Below are 21882 nucleotides of genomic sequence, written 5' to 3' on the forward strand. Positions count from 1 at the left end.
ATCTTGTACATAAGAAATTCTAAGGAGTTTATACAAAATTATTAGAACTAATAAATGTGCTCAGCAAGATTGCAGGATACAAAATTAATATACAAAAATCAATTGTATTTCTACACACTAGCAAAAAAAAAAACTGAAAGTAAAATATACATTTACTAGCCATTTTTCCAGAGAAGATGTACAAATGGCCAATAGGCATATGGAAAGATACTCAACATCATTAGTCATTAAACCATAAGGAGATACCACTTCACACTCACTAGGATAGCTATAATCAAAAAGATGGACAATAGCAAGAATTGGTGAGGATGTGGAGAAATTGGAAATCTCATTTCACATTGCTGGTGGGAATGTGAAATGGTGTTATCACTTTAGAAAACCATTTGACAGGTCTTTACAAAGTTAAAAATGGAGTTACCTTTGACCCAGCAATCCAGCTGTTTGCTATGTACCCACAGAATTGAAAACATGTCTACATAAAAACTTGCACATGAATGTTCATATTCATGTTATTCATAATAGCCAAAAGGGGGAAACAGCCCAAATATCCATTAATTGATGAATAGATAAATAAAACGTGGTAAATTCATACAATGGGCTATTATTCAGCTATGAAAAAGAAATGAAGCATTGATGCATGCTACAACATAGATGAACTTTGCAAACATTACACCAAGTGTGGCCAGACACAAAAAGCCTCAAATATGAATCCATTTATATAAAATGTCCAGGTCAGGAAAATCCATGAACACAGAAAGCAGATTAGGGATTGCTAGCAGCTAGCTGGCAGGAGGGGAAGATGGGGAATGACCGCTAGTACACACAGGGTTTCTTTAGGAGTGATGAAAATGTTGTGGAATTAGACAGTGGTTATATTTGCACAACTCTGTGAATATATTAAGAACTACTAAATTATAAAAGAGTAACTTTTATGGTATGTGAATTATATCTCAATACAAAGGAGATACAATATAAAATTAGAGTTCAGTAAAACTCAGTAATTCTATATGTTAAATATAAAATTTCTGCTTAAACTCATAATGTATTGTTTAAAATATATTCGTACCAGCCTGGGCAACTTGGTGAAACCTTGTCTCTACAAAAAAATTCAAAAATTAGCCAGGCACAGGGTGGTGTGCACCTGTAGTCCCAGCTACTTGGGAGGCTGAGGTGGGATGGCATGAACCTGGGAGGTGGAGGTTGCATTGAGCCGAGATTGTGTCACTGCACTCCAGCCTGGGTGACAGATTGAGACCCTGTCTCAAAAAAATAAAATAAAAAATAAAATATATTTGTAGTTCTGACCACTGGAAAGGCGTAGAAACTATAACCAACCTAGTAGTGAGGAACACCCTTAGTGCTCATGTTGCAGCATCCGAATGGTGATATTGATGATATGAAGGATTAAAAGTTCCTTGGCAGAATGGCTGATTCCAGGTTAGGGCAGGAAATGTGTGAGTTAAGCCTGGGGAATATTTTCGTATCTTTTATTGTAAAACAAAGAAGCTATCAGTACTCTGATCATGTCCAAAGGACTCAGGAACCAACCTGAGAAGACTCCTTTTGGCTAAAGATGGGTTTATTTGGGAACTAGTAAGAATAATAACTGCATTGGATTGAAACACATTAATTATGTTTCCATTTGTGAGTTAACATAATTGACCATCGTTGGGGGATGCTGGGGAACCAGCTCATTCTAAAGACTTGTAAAGAATCAAGAACTTACCCTGCCTTTCCTATACTTTGGGGTGAACGAATAGTTGATGTGGTAAAGTTTTCTCTATAGAAGAATTTCAGCTGGTAAATGAAGATGGAGTAATAGAATTAGAATGTAATCGTTTTTCAAACTCCTGATGAAATAAAATGTTTAGGCATCGATTATCACAAAAGGAAAGACAACTGGACACAATGTGTCTCCTAAGGGATCCCTGTACCACCACCTTTGAAGAGGCTGTCAGAATAGCTTATTGAATTAGGTCAAGCTTATAGATCTAACTACCAGTTTACAAGAACTAAAGGGGGACACACAGAGGAACAGTTTAAAGGATACCACAGAGATGCAAGCAGCAAAATGCAGACTGCAGGGACTCCTATAGGATAAATAGCCCAGTTTCTTCAACAAACAAATCGAAGGGGGAAAAAAAAAATGGAGGGCAGAAGCTTATGTATAAAAGAGACTTAGGAGACGCATGAGCTGTATGCAGTACGTGGACCTTGTTTTGATCCTGTATTAAACAAACCAACTATAGAAAGACGTAATATCAGGGAAATTTGCACACCAACTAGATATTTGATGATATTAAGGAACAATGTTAATTCTTCTGGGTGTTATAATGGTATGAAAGACGCACAAGGGGCAGGGCCTTCCACCCCTAAGCTTATCGTGGGGCTGGTGGAGACTAGAGCCCAGGGAGAGAGAGAGGAGGGGCTGAGCCATTGAAGCCCAGTTTATTCTTCCAAACTCATGGATAAGTCATTTCTCCTCCATTGGAGAGGAATGTGTAATATGAAAAAACAAACTCACTGTTTTTTCCTCTCTATTCACACATGCAACACAGAATACTTCTGTGACCAAATGTGTGGGGCAGGGAGGGGGGCTCCCCGACAAGCAATTCTCCAGCACCAGCCTGGTGTCCTGTGATTCAATTCAATTCTGACACTACCTACCTGGAGCTAGAGTCAGATCCCACAGGTAAAGGGATTGGTCCCACAAGATTATCCGTCACCCCCAATCTTCAGATGCCATTTGCAAATCCAGACCTTGGGTAATTCTGACCAGCCGGCTGTAAATTGGTGGTTCCCCTCCTTAGATCTGATTATCTGCCAGAGTGTCTCACAGAACTCAGGGTAACACGTTTACCAGTTTATTATGAAGGATATTAGAAAGGATACAAATGAACAGCCAGATGAAGAGCTGCATAGGGCAGGGTCTGTGGGAAGGACCTCCTACATTCTTGTGGAGGCCTCATCACATGGCATGATCAATTATCATCATGATCTCCAGCTCCTGTCCCCTTCCTGGAGGATGGTGGGGTGGGGCTGAAAGTTCCAAGCTTCTAATTATGGCATGTTCTTTCTGGTGACCACCCCGCCTCCTGGAGCCCACCAAGAGTCACCTCATTAGAACAAAAGATGCCTCTGTCACCCAGAAAACACCAAGAGATTTAGGAGCTCTGCATCAAGAACTGGGGTCAAAGACGAAATATTAGAACATAAGATTTTCCTAGCACCCCTTTTGCTTAGGAAATGACAAGTTTTAGAAGCTCTGTGCCAGGAACCAGGGACAAAGACCAAAGTCTATAGTTCTTATTATAAATCACAATATCACAGCTGGACAGAGAGGCCAGAGTGTTACTGTAGGGCAGTCCTCCACATGAAATCACAACTATTCAAACTCAGGGAGGTCTTTTATACATATCCGCGTGTGCTGTATATGCAGAGATTGGAGGTGGGACTTTGGGATGTCATGTAGAAGTTCCTATGTGACCAAGGTATCCCTGGATTTTGCTCATTCCCTAAAGACTGGAGAGGAAGTGGGATTTGCAGTTAGCCAAACCCTGTGCCTGAGTTCTCTTGGCAGGAGGAGAGCTGACCCTGTCCTCTGCCTCCCCTTGTGTTTCCCTCTAGCTGCAACAGCAAGCGCTACCTGGAGACACTTCCCAACACAAGCATCATCATCCCCTTCCACAACGAGGGCTGGTCCTCCCTCCTCCGCACCGTCCACAGTGTGCTCAACCGCTCGCCTCCAGAGCTGGTCGCCGAGATTGTGCTGGTCGACGACTTCAGTGATCGAGGTAGGATCCGTCCCACCCAGCCTCCCACCCTCTGTGCTTCATCTGGCGACTCACCAAAGGGATGGCAGGTTTTCCCTTCTTTAGCAGCGTCAACATATAGGCCATCATTGGCTAAATGCCTGGACGTTGCACTGTGCACACATTTTCTCATTTAATCCTCACAACTCATGAAGTGACTGCCATTTTTATCCCCTGCATATCTGTTTAGAAATGTATTAACTGCAAAAAAAAAAAAAAACCAGAAAACTTGACAAACAATAACTCAAACAAGTGTAAGGATTCATTCACTTATCTGTCTCTATCTATTTATTAAATATTGCATAACAAGAGATCCAGGACTGGTACAACTGGCTGCTCAGCGCTGTCATCCAAGAACCAGGCTGTTTCTTTGTTTCTGCTTCCTCATCCTCATGGTCACAAAATGGTACCTCTGGCAAGTCTGCCTTTCAGGCAGGAAAAAGGGTGGAGAGCAAAGGGCACAAAGCCTTCATCTGTCAAGGTTTTGCCTTCTAATTCAGGAAAGTGTCCTGTAGACTCTCAGCCAGATCTCTGACATCTGGGCACCCGTGTCTGCAAGGAAGGCAGGGAATGTGAGTGTTTTGGTTTGTGGCCTCTTTGGTGAGTTAGGAAAGGGAGAAGTGGATTGGAGATGTCAAGTAAGCCCAGCTGGGATTGCAGTGTCTGGCACACCATTTTACAGATGAGAAAACTGAGACCCAGAGAAGTTAAGTGACTTGCCCTTGGTCACACAGCTCTCATATAGTCATGTGGTGACCGAACCATGTCTGGCCCCAAGCATGTGATCTTAGCTACATCCAGAGCCTCTTAGCTGTGAGTCTTACCCTGTGGAATAACTCAGTCTTGGGTTTAAGAGACACAGAGATGAGGCCAAAAGTGAAATCTAAGAGGAAATTGCCCTTCAGCCAGTGGCCTCAAGCTTATTCTTTGCATCAAAGCTTTCACCAATTGCAGCAAAATTAAGAGAAGCCCTTTCCTCTGCTCACCTTCTTGCAGAGGCACTAATAAGCAGTGAAGAGAGGGAATATGCGTGCACTCCAGAATAATTGCAGCTGACAGTTTCAGGAGCGGCTCACCTGCCCATCGCCCCGTTTTAATACCGCACTCTTAATTACATGCGTTTAGTACAGAGGCCTCAGAGAGACAGAGAGGGTGTGTGTGTGTGTGTGTGTGTGTGTGTGTGTGTGTGTGTGTGTGTGTGTGTGTGTGTGTTTGTATGTGTGTAGACATTTAACTCAGTTCTTACCCGGTCTATAAAGTCTTCCCTAACTCTTGACATACACTCATTCTCGTGCTACCCTTTACATTGCCTTCCTTTTCCTTACCACTTATCACAGGTGGAATTAAAATACGTATTTGTGTGAACATTGGTGTGTTGTGTGCCTCCCCTACTAGACTGTCTATTCTGATTGCAGGGACTACCACATTGGTCCTGTTCACCACTGATCCCAGCTTCTTAGGCATACAGTAGGTGCTTACTACGTGTTTGATGAACCAGAGCCTGGTTCTCCAGTTTTCTTAGTACTTCCACCCTGGAAGTACTAACAGTAAGCCTTGAGCACACTATATGAGATTTATCTGTGTCCACAAAGCGAGGCCTATGAGCCTGCTGGTGGTGGGGGTGTGCCTTCCTCATCCCATAGTCCTGCTGTTTGGCAGAGAGCCTGGCAATATCTATATCTTTGATCCTGGCCCTGCCACATACTATCTCTGTGACCTTGACCCAGTCACTTCCCCTTTCTGAGCTTTAGTTCTCTCATCTATAAAATGGGATCACAATAGTACCTATGACCTCTTAGGTGGCTGTGACTGTCAAATTAGTTAATAGATGTCTATCAAGTGCTTAGGACAGTACCTGGCACAGAGTGAACATTAAAGATAGACATCTGAGCTTGGTATCATTTCTGTTGTGGACATTCCTTATGGTTGGTGTGCAGGAAGGGGAGTCAGGGATGAGTATACAGAGGTGCATGTACAGGACGGATGTGTGGGTGCAGGTATGTCTTTCCTTTCTGTAGGGAAGAAGATTGTTGCAAACTGTAAAACACTGAGCAAACAGTCTCTGGTCTCAACCTCTGCCTAAAATATGTCCCTGTCCCTTCACCCCTCTCTTTATAATAGCAGCCCCCATTTTGGGAAGAAGCTCAATATGCCAGGCCCATATATTCTCTCATTTATTCTTGACAGCAGCCTCTGAGGGAAGCCTTGGGGTCCCTCCTTTCAGATGAGGTGCCCAAGCTAAGTAATTCGCCCAGAATCACAGGCCATGGAGCAGTACCCCTAGGTCTGTGGATTCAGCACCCAGACCCTGGGTCGTCTTCTGCCTCTTGCTCCCTCTCTTCTGCTTTCTGTTTCCCAGTCTCCTCTCCCAACCTCATCCTTCTCCCAGCATGAGCTGCCACCCACAGGCCAAGGGCTCACAGCTGGGCAGCAGAAAGGGAAAAAAATGAGCGAACTGCTCAAGTGATTGATTTTCTGCAGCATAAACAGCCTCCACCACCTGGGGACAAACACCTGAGCCTTCCCTCAGGTACGGGCTGCCTGCTCTGAGCAGGCTCCTTGTTGTACTCCTTCTCAGGGCCACAGCAGTGGCAGTGAGGGCTGCGCTCACTTTCTCACACTCCCCAAAGACCCAGCCACAGCAGGGCTCTCTGTCCTGGAGCACAGCACACACCATGCTCTGTCCTGCCTTGGGATCCTGTGCCCTTCCTCTGCCTGAACTCCCTCTTCCCAGTTCTTCCAACGGCTGGGTTGCCTCATCCCATCGTCATTTAGGCTGCACCACTACCATTATTCACCATGCTGCATGCGCGGTTACATGGCTGTTTGTTGAGCTGTTTATTCATTGTCAGTCTTCCCCCACTAGACCACTTGTGGTCTAGAAGGAGGTGATTAGTAAATGTTTGTGAATGAGTGAATAGATGCATGAGGAGGGAGGGAGGAAGGAAATGTATGGCAGCTACCCACGCATACAGAAAACCATCACCAGCAGCAGGGCCATCTTCATCCAGCAAGACAGATGTGGCTGTGGAAGACACTGCAGTTCCTGCAGTGACTGGTGCTGGCCCGCATCTGTGTTTTCAGGCTCGGGTCCCTGTATGTAACCTGTTTTTCTGAAGCATCAGCTGCCCTGGGGTTGGGCTTGTAGCACTCAGCAGGATCCCCCTCTGGGTATCACAGGGCATCCGTCCTTCAGACATGGAATAAACCAGACCTCAGCCAGATTCAAAACAAGCAAATTCCTTGTTAGAAAAGAATTTCAAGATCATCTAGGCCCGTGACTTTGTGCCTGCTCCTCAGAGCAGCAGAGGCCCCAGAGAAGTCTCAGGAAACGCTGTGAGAAGTATGGAGAACCTCACAGGCACATGTGGGGTTCAGGTGCCTCTCCTGGTGTGGTCTGTATTTACTTTCTGAAAAAGTGTTCACTAGGGGGAGTTACACTGCTAAAAAAAGTATATGAAAACCACTGTGTAACTCAACCTGCTCATTTTACAGATGGGAAGCCCGAGGCCTGGAGCAGTAGGCAGACTTAACCAGGAGCACACAGCCAGCTGGTTGCAAGAGAGGGACAAGACCCCATATCTGGGCCACAGTGCAGCCTTGTCCCCACTCGCCTTGGGTGGTTAAGTGACACATCTGCAGAAACACGTTATTCCTTTCTATTTCCAAGGGCACTTCTTAATAAATTACTTTCCCATTGTATTACGGTGCAAACTTTTTGCCGAAAAGAATTCATTATCAAACATGATTAGTCCTGACCTATAATGGTTTGTACCTCTAAATATCCCAATTTCCTCAGTGTACATAGTGGTAAAGATAACAGAATAACCCCCTCCCCCACCAATAAAGTATAACAGTCTTGACAAAGAAAAGGTACACTTCCTAACAAGATCATTCTCTAAGTGCATCTGTTTCTCCAGAGAGCAAAAATATTAATTCAATGTGGTGCCATACCCAATCCTAAAAAGATAGAGAAGAAAAATAATACTGTCCCATTTCACAGATGAGAATGAAAACCGAGGCCCCCTGATCACTGCCCCCTTTTCTCAACCAATTAGGCACCCAGCCCAGAGGAGGACTCCCACCTCACACCCCTCAGACTTGCACCTCAGCTGTCATGTTTTGCAGCCTGCATTTTTCAGAAAAGCAATCATTATTCTTGTTTCAAGAAGAAATTCTCAAGGCAGGTTTGGAAGAAAACTTACTCAGCAGTGATTGTTTTAAAAATGAGATTTGGGAGAAACAATTTCAGAATTATGGAGAGGCCTGTCTAAAGTACGGCAAATATGGACCATCCTACAAGATAGATTTCTCTGGGCTGCATTAGCAGAGGCTGTTCTCAGAGCTGAAATTCATAGATGCTAACTACAAGCTAGATTGGCACTGCCTAGGAGAAGGCATTTTCCTCTGAAATGAATCTCCTCCAGGATCCTCAGGGCAACTAATTGTAATTCAGCTAAGGGTCGAGACCTCAGGTAGGAGACAAAATTGGAGCAAATGAATTCTCGAAATAAGATCCAGAGCTTTGTGCAGGCAGCATCAAGGACTCGAGTGGAAGCAGAAGCTGACACCAGAATAATCCTGGCCCTGCTTACAAATAGAACACTGCACTTTGCCAGGGGTCTCCAAAAGCTCTTCAAATGCATGAACTTTGCTCGAGGATTAGGAGAACATTGAGGTGTTTTTGCACATGTGGAAGGGAAAGATGGGGGTATAGGCTGGCAGACCTGTCCCCGGGTTGCACTGCCTGGGTGGCATGTTTTTATGAGGAAAAACAAGAGAGGTCTTGTTCATTTGTTTGTTTTTTATTCCTTTCACCTTAGCCTCTCCACTTTCAAACAGTGTTGTTTTTCCAGAAAAATTAGTTATGTGGTAATGGAAAGAATTACTGTGTTTCGATTAACTAGAGGTTGCCCGGAATGACGAGGTACAAAAGTGACAGGCTATGGTATGATCTCATTGACAGCATTTTCTCCAGCTCAACTGCCTTTCTACAAACAAACAAATGTAGGAAATGGTTCCCAGCAGAAGTTCTTAGCAGGTGTTTGCAGAGCTGTTGAAAAGTTGTTGCAGTGATTGGTGCTGGAAGGAGTATAGACAATGCTGGGCCCGTTAGTTCACATGGTAGTGAGCTCACCTCACCCATGAGGCCAGGGTCAGTAGTCCTCTCCCCATAACGGGCTTATTAACTCTGACCTGCACTCTCACACCATGCCAGTCATGGGAACACATCACGGAAATCCATTTTGCCCCATCCCTCTTTGCATTTCAACACATCACTCTTGACACTGCCCAATAAACCTCTATTCCCCATTTCTTGTCTTCTCTCCAGCAGCCTTAGTTTGCTTCTGACACCACCACAACTTGTTAGCATGGCCATTTCCCACTTACAGTTTATTGCTTGGGTTCTTTCGCCTTTTTGAGTTCTTTTGCTGCATATTTTGTTTTTCTTTACAACTGTTCTGATTTATCAAAGTAATTCATATTCATGTATTCAGCAGTATTCATGACATGACTCTGTGCCACATGCTGTACTTTGTGCTATGATATAAGAGGAATCAAATAGGCTTCCCTCGACGGCTCCAGTAGGCCTAGAGGAGGTAAGGGGCAGTTGTAAGACCGTGAGACCATGAAATACGTGCTACCTGGTGAAAGTCCAGGCAATGTAGAGTACAGAGAACAGCAGGGCAGACTTTCTGGAGAAAATTCCAGCGAAATTTAATCCAAAGTGTTGTAGATATTACTCCTTGGGGTTAGGGAAGGGAAGAATGTTCCAGGCAGAAAGAGCAGGACAAGAACAGGCTGGGAGTCGAGGAGAAAATGTGGGAAATGCAGGAAGAGCCATCCATAACCTTATCACTTGGAGGCAATTAGTATTAATATTTAGGCTTTTCGCCCCAGTGTTTTTTCTTTTAGTAGACCTTATTTTTCAGAACAGTTTAGGTTCACAACAAAACTAAGTAAAAAGTAGGTAGGTCCATGGCCATACTACCCTGAACACACCCAATCTCATCTGAAAGTACAGAGAGTTCCCCACTGTCAAAATCCCATACCATACTGGTACATTTGTTACAATCCCTGAACCCACATCAATACATCATTTTCTCCTAAAATCCATAGTTTATATTAGGGTTCACTCTGGTGTTGTACATTCTATGGATTTGGACAAGTGTACAATGACATATATCTACCATATGATGTATAGCATCATACAGAGTAGTTTCACTGCCGTAAAAATCCTCTGTGCTCCACCTGTTCATCCCTCCCTTTCCCTAAACCCTGGCAACCACCAATCATTTTACTGTCACTGTAGTTTTGCTTTTTCCAGAATGTCATGTAGTTGGAATCATACAGTATATAAAACCTTTTCAGGTTGGCTTCTTTCACTCACAAATATGCACTTAAGGTTCCTCCATGTCTTTTTATGGCTTGATAGCTCATTTCTTTTTAGTGCTGAATAACATTCCATTGTCTGGGTATACCACAGTTTGTTTATCCATTCACCTACTGAAGGACATCTTGGCTGCTTCCAAGTTTTGGCAAATATTAGTAAAACTACTATGAACATTTGTGTACAGGATTTTGTGTGGACATAAATTTTCAGCTCACTTAGGTAAATGCCAAGGAGTGTGATTGCTGGATCATTTGGTAAGAGTATATATAGTTTTATAAGAAACTGCCAAATTGTCTTCCAAAGTGGCTGTACCATTTTGCATTTCCACCTGCAATGAATGAGAGTTCCTGCTGTTCCACCTCCTCGTCAGCATTTGATGTTGTCAGTGTTTTGGATTTTGTCAATAGCTGCTTAGTGGTCTCTCACTTTTATTTTCACTTGAATTTTCTAATGACATATGATATGGAGCATCTCTTTGTATGCCTATCTGCCATTTGTAAATTTTCTTTTTGTTCTCAGTGTTTTATAATTTCTGTTTTCTTTTCATACCCGCCCAATTCCCCTCCAGTCCCACCCCACTGAGGAAATTCATGTTTGCAGTCTGGTATGTATCATCCCAGACCATTCTGTATAATCATACTAACATATAGTAACATGTAATAAAAAGAACTCATGTTTATTGAGCTTCTACTGTGTGCTAAGTGCATTCACTCATTTATTATCACAGCACTATGGTAGGTTCTGTCATGCCTAGTGTGAAAACCATACTGGCCTCAATGATATCAGACCTCTTCTTTCTACTTATAAATTTAATATTTTTGTCCCTATTTTACAGATGATAAAACTGGGACACAAGTAAGTTGCTGATGTGTACTTAGCTCAAAGAGGCAGAGCTTTGATTTAAAACCATCCATTCTGATTCCAGAACCTTTACTCCTAAGCTTTACATGCTTTTTCCCCCATTTATTAGGATCATACTGTATACGTTACTTTACAACTATTTTTTTAAAAGACACATTTATTCAGCGTCATGATCAGACTATTACATTTAGCAATCAACAGCATGGGTGCAAAAAAAAATCAACATTAAAACCCTTTGTTCGAATGCTTTACACTTTCCACAGAACAGGGACTAAAGTAACCTGTTATACAGTTAATCACAAATACAGTCCTTGAGTTTTTTGCCCATACACATGAATATTTGTCTAAAACATGTCTTCTTTGTAGCAGCTGGGCTCTGCCACCATTGTGCTTGGCTGAGTTCACAAATCTGATATAACCTGTAGCTTCCCCATCACTTCTCTGGCTATCCTCTCCTGCTAAGCTTTGTTTTCTTGCAGTAATTAAAATCTCCTGCCACCACCATGGCTACTGCTGGTACTAGAACTGCCATAGGCACCTTGGTTTCATGGTTTGGCAAAGTATTGGCCTCCATCACCATAGAGGCCGGAGCTTCTGCCTCTAAAGTTTCCTCCCTTCATGGGTCCAAAATTTGAAGACTGATGGTTGTAATTGCCAAAATCATTGTAGCTTCCATCACCTCCAGAATCGCTTCCATCATTACCAAATCCATTATAGCCATCCCCACCGCCACCATATCCACCACCACCATGGCTGCCACCAAAGCCACCACAACCACTGAAGTTTCATCCATGATCAAAGTTGTCATTCCCACTAAAACCACCTCCACAACCACCACCAAAGTTTCCAGAGCCACTTCAACCTCTTGGGCTGGATGAAACACTAGGCATCTCTTGCTTTGACAGGGCTTTCCTAACTTTACATTTGTGGCCATTCACAGGATGGTATTTCTGAATGACAGTCTTATCCACGGAGTCATGGTCGTCAAAGGTTACAAAGGCAAAGCCCCTTTTCTTGCCACTGCCTTGATCAGTCATGATTGCAATCACTTCATTTTTCCATACTGTTCAAAATAATCTCTTAGGTGATGTTCTTCAGCATCTTCTTTAATGCCACCAGCAAATATCTTTTTCACAGTTGAGTGGGCACCTGGTCTTTGAGAATCTCCTCTTGAGACAGCTCTCTTTGGTTCTGCAACTCTTCCATCCACTTTGTGTGGCCTTGCATTCATGGCTGCATCCACCTTCTCCACGGTGGCATAGGTGGCAAACCCACAGCCCCTGGAGTGCTTGGTGCTTGGATCTCTCCTTACCACACAATCTCTGACCATTCCCCATTGCTCAAAATGCTCAAAAATTTGAGGCTGAGATTTGAGACCTCAGGCTCTCATCAGTTGTTTCAAAGCTCAACCCTCCAATGAAAAGTGTCCTCAGCTGCTCGGGCTCTTTAGCAGACTCTGACTTAGACATGATGGCAGTGGGAGGAGACTTTAATGGTGCTTCCTCAGTGGCGCCCACGGGCAGAAAGCTACAATTTTTTTTTTCTGTTAATGTATCACAGCCATCCTTCAGGTCAGTAGTAGAAACAGAGCAAACCCATTTGTCTTTTAATAGCTAGATAATATTCCATAGTGGGAATCTACATTTAGTCCCTTTTTATGGGCACTTTGTGAAGTGAACATTTAATCTTATGCAACTTTGCATCCTGGTTTCTTTCACTTAACTTTTTACAGTCCCTTCCCCTTGTCATTGTGAAATGACTACCCATCTCTTCTTCTTTGAGACAATGGTGGCATAGAGACAGGAGTCAAGCAAGACCAGAATATCAGCTGTATTGTTGCAGAGGCTGATCCAGAGAACACAACATGAATCCCTTTGTACCCCTTATCTTCTGAACTGACTGACCCAGGGACAGGCTTAGCAGGTATGGAACCATGGCCTTGCTGGCGGGCAGTGTCGGCCAATAAGCATGGCACAAGGAGGACAGATAAAGCCAGCCGTGCAGGCACAATGACTGTTTTTACTTCAGCCTGTCTGGCCTCACCTCCACAACCTCCCTTAGAGGTGAAATAGTTTCCCACTATGAAAGTACAAGGGCAGGGGAAGTGACTTCTGTTCCAGATGATGAAGCTGAGGCTTGGAGAGATGGTTGGGAGGTGGCCTCAGCTGCTTACCTACCCTCATAATCATCTCCTCCTCATTGGGAATCGCACTGACAGAAGAGATTGATCATCCCCACAATGGGCTCAGTAATCTTAAGAATCCCACATCTCAAGTATCAGTCTCCAGGGTGCCTTACCACTAAGGAAATCTACAGGCTTTCTTGATTCTCTTCTCCTTTCATATCTTTGACATCCTAAACGCTTCTCCCTCAGACTCCAAAGGAGAGAACAGCTAAGAAGATTAAAACTGTTACAGAATATCAATTAGTTTATAATGAGGGAAATCTGTAAACCTTTTGGTGGATATCTGGTAGAAACACAGGATGCAAGAGTCAATATATCTATGGGATATTTTGTGCATCTTAAAAAAAAAAACCCAGGATTTTGTGAATCAAGTACTGTATAAATGATTTACTGGGAGAGCAAAAAAAAAAAAAAAATCAAATAAATCGCTCAGATTGCATCTGAAGAATCAAAAGCTCCAATGTTTTGGAAAGAGTTGTTTCTGTAGTGGAAAATAGCTGCATTATATTTTCAGAAAGGTGACGCTTCTATTGACGTGGGTGAACCTTCTACATTTTAAAAACTTGGTGCAGTAAGAGTGTGGTAAATCACGAATATTCTCCTGATTTTCTTATGAGGATTAAAGTCTAACCTTTTCCACTGTTTTAGTGTTTCCTTAAAAACATAGTGTGGGGGAGTAAAAGCCAATGGAACACAAGATTGGAGAACCTTGGATAATATCCCCAGGGAGAGAGCAGAGGAACTGCCCTCTTCTGTCATAGTCTTCCTTCGGAAAGCTCCTGGGCCTTCCTGCCAGCTGAGGCTGGATGTAAATTCTTATCTACTCAGGGTTTGAAGAGAGATGAGATTTGAGGCTGAAATAAAAGTATTAGGTTGGTGCAAAAGGAATTGTGGTATTTGCCATTACCTTTCATAGGAAAAGCCACAGTTACTTTTGCACCAACCTAACAGTAGGTTCCTTAATAACTAACCTGCTCTGGTGCACACCAGCCAAGTCCTATTCCCGTCATTCACATTCTCAAGCTCAGTAAATGGGGAGCTGAAAGTGCTCATTTGCCTGCATCACAGAGGGAAAAAAAGCAGTAATAGCAATAATAATAATGCAACACAGCACCTATATAGCACTTTCTATGTGCTAGGCACTGTTGTAAGCGACTTAAATACATTATGTTTCACTTTATAGGAAGCCTCTTTATAGACAACATTTGCCTAAAGGAAAAATTCACATTTAGTAGAGCATTCAAACCAAAATCCAAGAGATTCCCCTTCTCTGTGTGCCCTGCCTGCTAAATAAAACAAAAACTTTTAAATAGTGATATGAAATGGCTCCAGCATGACCTTTGATACATGTCTATATGTCTAATAGGTATGTTCTTCTGTTTTCATTTATTATAAATCCTCTAAATAATGTTGGTTCTAGCAGGCAAATGAAGCACGTTGGCCAAAAAGTAGGCATTAGTTCTAACCTACTGCCTGACCCAACCCATGGGCAGCCTCCACGTAAACCCATTGCAAACAGAGATACTTCAGGGATTCTTCCCAATTTCCTTAAAGAACTTCCAGCCCCTGAAGCTTTCAAGCACATCTTTATCAGACAACCACAACTCCAGGGTCAATTATGTTTTGATTTGAATCTGGAGGCACCTTTAGAGCTGTTTACATCAGAGGCTTAAAATGCTACCAATTTTCATAGCCAAAAATAGGTAACAGTTGACAGCTCTAAAGATCAAGAAAGCCAAATATACACATTTATATATCATTTATTTCAAGTTGTTTTAAAAAGAAAATTCCACCACTGTACATTAGTATAGTGTTTGTGGGTATTGAAAGTTTAATTTCTTTTTTCCCTCTTTTTCTCTTGTTTTACTGTCTCAAAGACTGAAATCTCATGAAAATGGAATTTTTACATCATTAGAGAGAACAAAGAAATAGACACGTGTTAAGGCCAAAGTAACATCCCTTCCTCTCGTGTGATTTAGTGACATTAGTTCCTGTAAAGTATTCACAGATGCAGGCTGCCTTTTCCAGCCTTTGGGGATCCTCATGTTCACTCAGTTCCTTCGCCTAAAAGATAAAAATGTTCATTCCTCCTAGTATAATAACAAAATTATTTTATTTGCTTACTTTATAAATGCAGACCTCTTCAGAGATGCCCACCTTATTTATAAGCAACCAGGAATCTCAAAATAACCAATAACTTCCTGTCATCTCCTATTTGTCCTCCATTCCTGGGCTTGTTAATGAATGAGATTTATTGGGCATTGTTAATTATGTGCAGTGAAGGTGAAAGCAGGTGGAATTACAAGGCTATGCTTTCTGTCCAGTCTTCTCAGAAATTGTTTTTTTTTCCTATATGCTGTCAGAACATATGGTTTAGAATATTCTAAATAATAACCTCACTCCAGGCTCTGTTAATAGAAAACTCAAACTAACAATTACCTTCCCAGAGCCTCCACACCAGCTAGCAGATTTGTCTTAACCAGGCAAGAGGAAAGACTAGCCCTAACCCTTCACAGCACTCACGTTCTGTTGCCATACGACAGAACTTGAACTCATGAAGGAATGAAAGTGACCTGTAAATAGACCTTCTTCCTGAGCAAAGTGATGCTGAATATTCTTTGTAGTAGACACAAACCCCTGTGTCCTTTCCCCCTTTAGGCTGCAGGGGGATGGAGAACTTAGTCAGGATGCCAGCTGGGTCCTAAGTCCAGATGTGCCTCAGACCAGTCCCACCCCGTCCTTTCCCCATCCCATGAGCCAGTACATTCTCTTCTTATGTAAACTAGTTGGAGTTGATTTTCTGTCAGGACTAACCCCAAAGCCATAAGTACTGTCTTCCCTTTTGCGGGTTGGGTGAGGACTGAGTAAGGTACTGCACCGTGACAGGGCCGGGCACATGGTCGTCATTCCTTCAGTGGTTGTTGTTAATGATGCTGTTGTTATGGTGATGCTTGTTATTATTACTGTTACCTGAAATGCTGCGCTACCCTGTCTACCTCAAAGTCTCATTATGGGAATGAGATGAAATTAAAAATGCGAGATTAATGAGCTAAACAATGCAATGAGGACGTACAAGAGGGTGCTGATTTTCACAGAAGGAGAGAACCCTGAGGAGAACTTTCTAGTCTGGTGGCCGAGAAAAATGTGACCTTCAAAGCAGACATTCCAAACCTGGAGTGTGCCCCCGCGGTCTCCAGGTCATCTGGGTTCAAGCAATGGCTCTTAACTCTTATCCTTATCAGCATCGACTGAAGAGCTTGTTAAATGCAGGTTACCAGGGCCCACCCATAGAGATTCTGATTCGGTGGTTCTAGGGTGGGCCTCAGGAATCTACATTCTTAACAGACATCTCAGATTATTTTGATAGAGTTGAAAAGATCCTCGGACTTTTGGAAAACACAAGATTCCAGGCATGGCAGGTCACTAAGTGTGCTTTGTGATAGATTTGGATAGTGATGTCTTTGAATGTATACCCTGGGTCAGCAAAAACGCATGGCCCTTCTAGGAGGAGATAAGTTAAGATGCCTACAGCCTTGGCCAGACCCCTGTTTTCCAGGATGTCTTGTCCTAAATAATTGCCTTGCTATAACAGGCCTGTGTGGATTTATGGTCTCACATTTAATTTCAGCTGCTATTCATTAATCCTGATGATCTCACTTAAATTATTAAACAGTCATATATTCCAATTTTGAGGGCACTAATTATATCCTTGAGAGGCTGTTATTATCTGGATGATCAGATACACTCAGCCAACACTAGACTATTTTCTCCTCACTCATCAGAATTTTATACTTTTTCAGGATTTTTTCAGTTGCCACGTGTGTTTTATGTGACAAGATCTCAGAGCTGAGGAGTTATGAAATATGAGAGCAGAGGTTCTCAAATTTTGGTGTGCATAAGAATCACCTGGGTAGAATGTTTAACATGCAGATTCCCCGGGCCCTGTGAGTGTCCAGGTCCTCAGTCTCGGTGGAGTCCAGGAATCTGTGTTGTAACCAGCTTTCTGAGGATTGTGATGTAGCCAGTTCTGGGACCCTGAGCTGAGAAACTCTGCCTTCAGATGTTACTGCTGGTAGAAGCTCTCAAGAGATATTTGATGAGAACAAATACTGAGTGATGAGAACAGTCCCCTCATTTTTCAGTAGGGAAACTGACACCCAGAGAGGGGAAAGCTCTCCTTCAAAGCCCCATGGCAGAGACACAGCTGACATCTCTGGCCCGTTGTAAGGATCAAATGAGATAATAGATGGGAAAGCACTTTGGAAAGTATTCAGCACTCTATAAATACAAGGAGGCACTATTATTTTCAAGTTGGGCCGGCCTTGTGACAGAAATGGCTTAGTACTTTCTCTCTAAATTACCATAATCACCTGTTTGAGGTCTCAACCAAGCCCATAACTCTAAATTCACTAGGCATGGAATAAATTCCTCCTGAAATGTCCAATAAAAAAATATTTTATAGAAGAATGTGCTTGAGGCCCTGCCTGGTCCTCGGTCAGAAATTTCCTTTTTTCTGTTGCCTCATCCCATCAATTCTAGGGGTAGATCACATCTCCTCCAACCTCAGGGTACCTGGTTAAAAAGCCCTACTTTCCAGCATGTGGCCTTTCTTGGGACATATAAAACTCACCCATGAACATTTTTGCCCTCAAAATCCTTCCTCCACATGAGTCCACTTCTAACATCTTTGTGGCTTTGGACATAGGAAAGCTGATATCAGGGCACCCCGGGTCTTAGTTCCTTTAGTTCAGAATACTCACTGGCTTGGGTTTGCTGCAAGTGTCCTTTGAGGCCAGGTCGCTGATCCTGATGGCTACCTCTGTGCTCCTATGTGTGTTTGTCCTGCTGTGTCATGATTAACTGGATAGCTAATTCGTATTCATATTAAATTAGAATCACGCTCCTTGAAGGGTTCATCAGTGGGATCTGCATCTATACTGATCTTCCCATGACTCCCTCCAGGTTTTAGAAGACCCTGTTTGTATCCCAGTCCATAAGTTCCTTCCACTACAAAATAAATTTCTTTCTTTTTTTTTTTTTTTTTTTTTGAGACAGTCTCACTCTGTCACCCAGGCTGGAGTGCAGTGGCATGATCTCGGCTCACTGCAGCCTCTACCTCCTGGGTTCAAGTGATTCTCCTGCCTCAGCCTCCTGAGTAGCTGGGATTACAGGCGCGCACCACCATGCCCAGCTAATTTTTGTATTTTTAGTAGAGACGGGGTTTCACTATGTTGGCCAGGATGGTCTCGATCTCCTGACCTTGTGATCCGCCCACCTCGGCCTCCCAAAGTGCTAGGATTACAGGCATGAGCCACTGCGCCTGGCCAATACATTTCTAAAAATGGTGGTGGTAGACTGAGTTCAAGAACAGATATTCCGCTTCTATTCACATTTCAACCTTTATTTTTAAATATTTCTTCTACACTCCTACGGATCCTATCTCTTGGCGAGCCCTCCACATGCAAAACCTCAAGTTCAGGTATTTGCAAGTTACCCACACACAAAGTCTATTTTTAAATCTAGAAGAAATCAAGGCTTTCCACTGATATTAGAAAGCCGAGTTTTCCCAGGCAGCATGACTTCAGAGTTCAGGGAATTTCTGCACTGTTTTCAGGAATCTTCACCCAACCTGTACATTTTAGAGATGAGAATATACATTTAGGGACTTCCTAAAGTCATATGGCTGGGTAATGACAAGTCCTGCTCCACCTTCAGGGAGCACCTGTTGCTGGCCAGGCATAGCCCTGACAGGCTGCCAGGCCCGTCCAAAAAGCAGGCCCACAGTCATAGCCCCCGAGTCCAGGCTGTCCCCATTGGGCATGCTGTAGCAGCAGAACTGTCCACGTGCTCAGAAGGCAAATCTGCCAGCAGCAGGTATGGACACTCTAGTTGGGTCCTTTTTTGTTCCTTTGCTGACTTAATATAATGAGCCAAAGATGCATCAAAACTCATCCTCCCCCCACCCCCACATATGATTGAGGGATAATTGACAAGTAAAAATTGTGTATATTTAAGGTGTACAATGTGATGATCTGATATTATATATACATTGTGAAGTCATACCACAGTCAAGCTAATTAATGTGTTCATCACCTCCCATAGCTACCTTTTTTGTAGTGAGAATATTTAAGATCTTTCAGCAAACTTGAAGTGCATAATACAGCATTATTAACTATATTCACCATGCTGCACATTAGGTCTCCAGAACTTACTCATCTTTGAACTGAAAGTTTGTACCCTTTGACCCACATCTCCCTATTTCCCCCACCTGGAGCCCCTGGAAATCACCATTCTGCTCTGTAACTATGAGTTCAACTTTTTTAGATTCCTCGTATGAGTGAGATCATGCAGTATTTATCTTTCTGTGTCTGGTCTATTTCACTTAGCATAATGTCCTCCAAGTTCATCCAGGTTGTTACAAGCGGCAAATTTCCTCCTTTTTTTTTTTTTTTTTTTTTTTTTAAGACAGAGTTTCACTCTGTTGCCCAGGCTGGAGTGCAGTGCCCAAGTCATGGCTCACTGTAACCTTGACTTCTCTGGGCTCCAGCAATCCTCCCACCTCAGCCTCCTGAGTAGCTGGGACTACAGGCCTGCACCACTACACCCGGCGAATTTTTTTTTTTGTATTTTTTGTAGAGCCAGGGTTTCACCATGTTGCCCAGGCTAGTCTTGAACTCCGGAGCTCAGGTGATCCACCCACCTCAGCCACCCAAAGTGCCTAGGACTAGAGTCGTGCACCACCACACCTGCCTAATTTTTTTTTTTTTTTTTTTGTATTTTTTGTAGAGCCAGGGTTTCACCATGTTGCCTAGGCTGGTCTTGAACTCCTGGGCTCAAGTGATCCACCCACCTCAGCCACCCAAAGTGCCTGGGATTACAGGCATGAGCCACCATGCCTGGCTATTTCCTTCTTTTTTAAGGCTGAATAATATTCGTGTGTGTGTGTGTGTGTGTGTGTGTGTGTGAGTGTGAGATAGATACACACACACCACATTTGCTTTATTCATCTGTTGGTGGACACTTAGGTTGTTTCCATATCTTGGCTATTGGGAGTAGTGCTGCAATGAACATGGCAGTACAGATATCTCTTAAGGATAGTGGTTTTGTTCTCTTTGGATATATATCCAGAAGTGAGATTGCTGGATCATATGGTAGTTCTGTTTTTAACGTTTTGAGAACCTCCATACTGTTTTCCATAATGGCCATATGGAAAATATGAGCCAAAGCTCATTCTTGAATAACATTTCTTGACTAGTGCATTCAAGTATCTGCCCTGTCTTAACATTTTAGCTAATTGCTAGCACAGCACAAGCAGTACATACTTTCAGCAGGACTGAACATTTTTAGTCATCTAACAAAGACATTTCGTCTCATGACAAGTTTTTTGGACATACCTCAATGTGCTGTGTCTGTAGCTAACTTAATTACGGGAGCCGCCTTGGCAGTACCAGGAACCAAATGTTATGACCAGCAACTCTCCTATAGGTAGTACTGCTTTTATAACAGTGTAAATCACAGTTGTGCCAATTTTTTTTTTAAAGAAGCTAAATGGAAGATTTAAACCTTAAGTTGTTTGGGCTTTGAATCCTTGTGTTCTTAGAAGACAAGCTTTAGTCAGACAGCAGACTTTGAGCTAGTACTTAACCTCTCTGTGCCTGATTGAGTAAAACTGGGCTACTTTCTCAGAGTTTTATAGATTAATTGAGATATTTTGTGTAGAGAGCTTAGAACAGTGCCTGGCTCAGAGCATCTATCAACCTTGATACCATCACATTCCTTGCTAGGAAATTCTGTGTTTATTCATCCCTTCTTTTTCTTTCATCCTCCTTTCTAGTTCCACATTGAAGATCCCAAACTTAAACCGTCATTAATAATCATATATGAGAACAGTAATAAATGTCACCATTTATTAACACTTAACGTGTGCCAAGATCTGTTCATTTATGATCTCACCGCATCCTGTGAGGTTGGCATTGTTGTCTGGCATTGTCTGATATACAACAGTGCCAACCTCACAGGACTCAGTGAGGTGAAACTGAGGATTAGGAAGGTGTAAACTGGACAAGCGCATGGCAGAGTCAGAATCCAAACTCAAATTTATTTGGATCAAGAGTGATACACTATTATGCATTACTTCCTGTTACCTCCTATGTGGTGATAGGAATAACTTATAAGGATTTTTTTTTTTTTAGACAGGATCTTGCTCTGTCATTCAGGTTGAAGTGCAATGATGCAACCATAGCCCACTGCAGCCTCAAACTCCTGGGCTCAAGCAGTCATCCTACCTCGCCTCGCAAGTAACTGGGACTATAGGCATGCACCACCACACCCAGCTAATTTTTAATTTTTAGTAGAGACAAGGTCTCGCTGTGTTGCCCAGGCTGGTCTCAAATTCCTGAGCCCAAGTGATCCTCCCGCCTCTGCCTCCCAAGGTGCTGGGATTACAGGTGTGAGCCACCACACTCGGTCTACTTCTAAGGATTTAATGCCTTATGTTTTCTTCATTTATTTCTCATAGAACCATTCACTCTTAGCACTTTGACTTTGAAAATCAGGGACCAGGTTGAGCCAGACAAAATATTCACCTATAAGGAGAAGGAATGAAAAACCAGACATTTTTCTACTTGGCT

At 42.9% G+C, this 21882-nt stretch overlaps 1 protein-coding gene and 1 pseudogene across 2 annotated transcripts in view; one reads left to right on the top strand and one right to left on the bottom strand.

Moving 5' to 3' along the window:
* Positions 1–21882, top strand: part of GALNT10 (polypeptide N-acetylgalactosaminyltransferase 10) — a 310021-nt gene that overhangs the window by 215126 nt on the left and 73013 nt on the right. For both annotated transcript variants that reach the window (XM_063706890.1, XM_055387587.2), the window contains one exon: positions 3628–3794. In XM_063706890.1, the coding sequence (XP_063562960.1) occupies positions 3628–3794 (167 nt within the window). The remainder of the gene's footprint in view (positions 1–3627; positions 3795–21882) is intronic.
* LOC109026982 (heterogeneous nuclear ribonucleoprotein A1-like) lies at positions 11492–12536 on the bottom strand (annotated as a pseudogene).

Source organism: Gorilla gorilla, chromosome 4 (genome assembly GCF_029281585.2).
Source record: "Gorilla gorilla gorilla isolate KB3781 chromosome 4, NHGRI_mGorGor1-v2.1_pri, whole genome shotgun sequence".
Classification (NCBI taxonomy): Eukaryota; Metazoa; Chordata; class Mammalia; order Primates; family Hominidae; genus Gorilla; species Gorilla gorilla.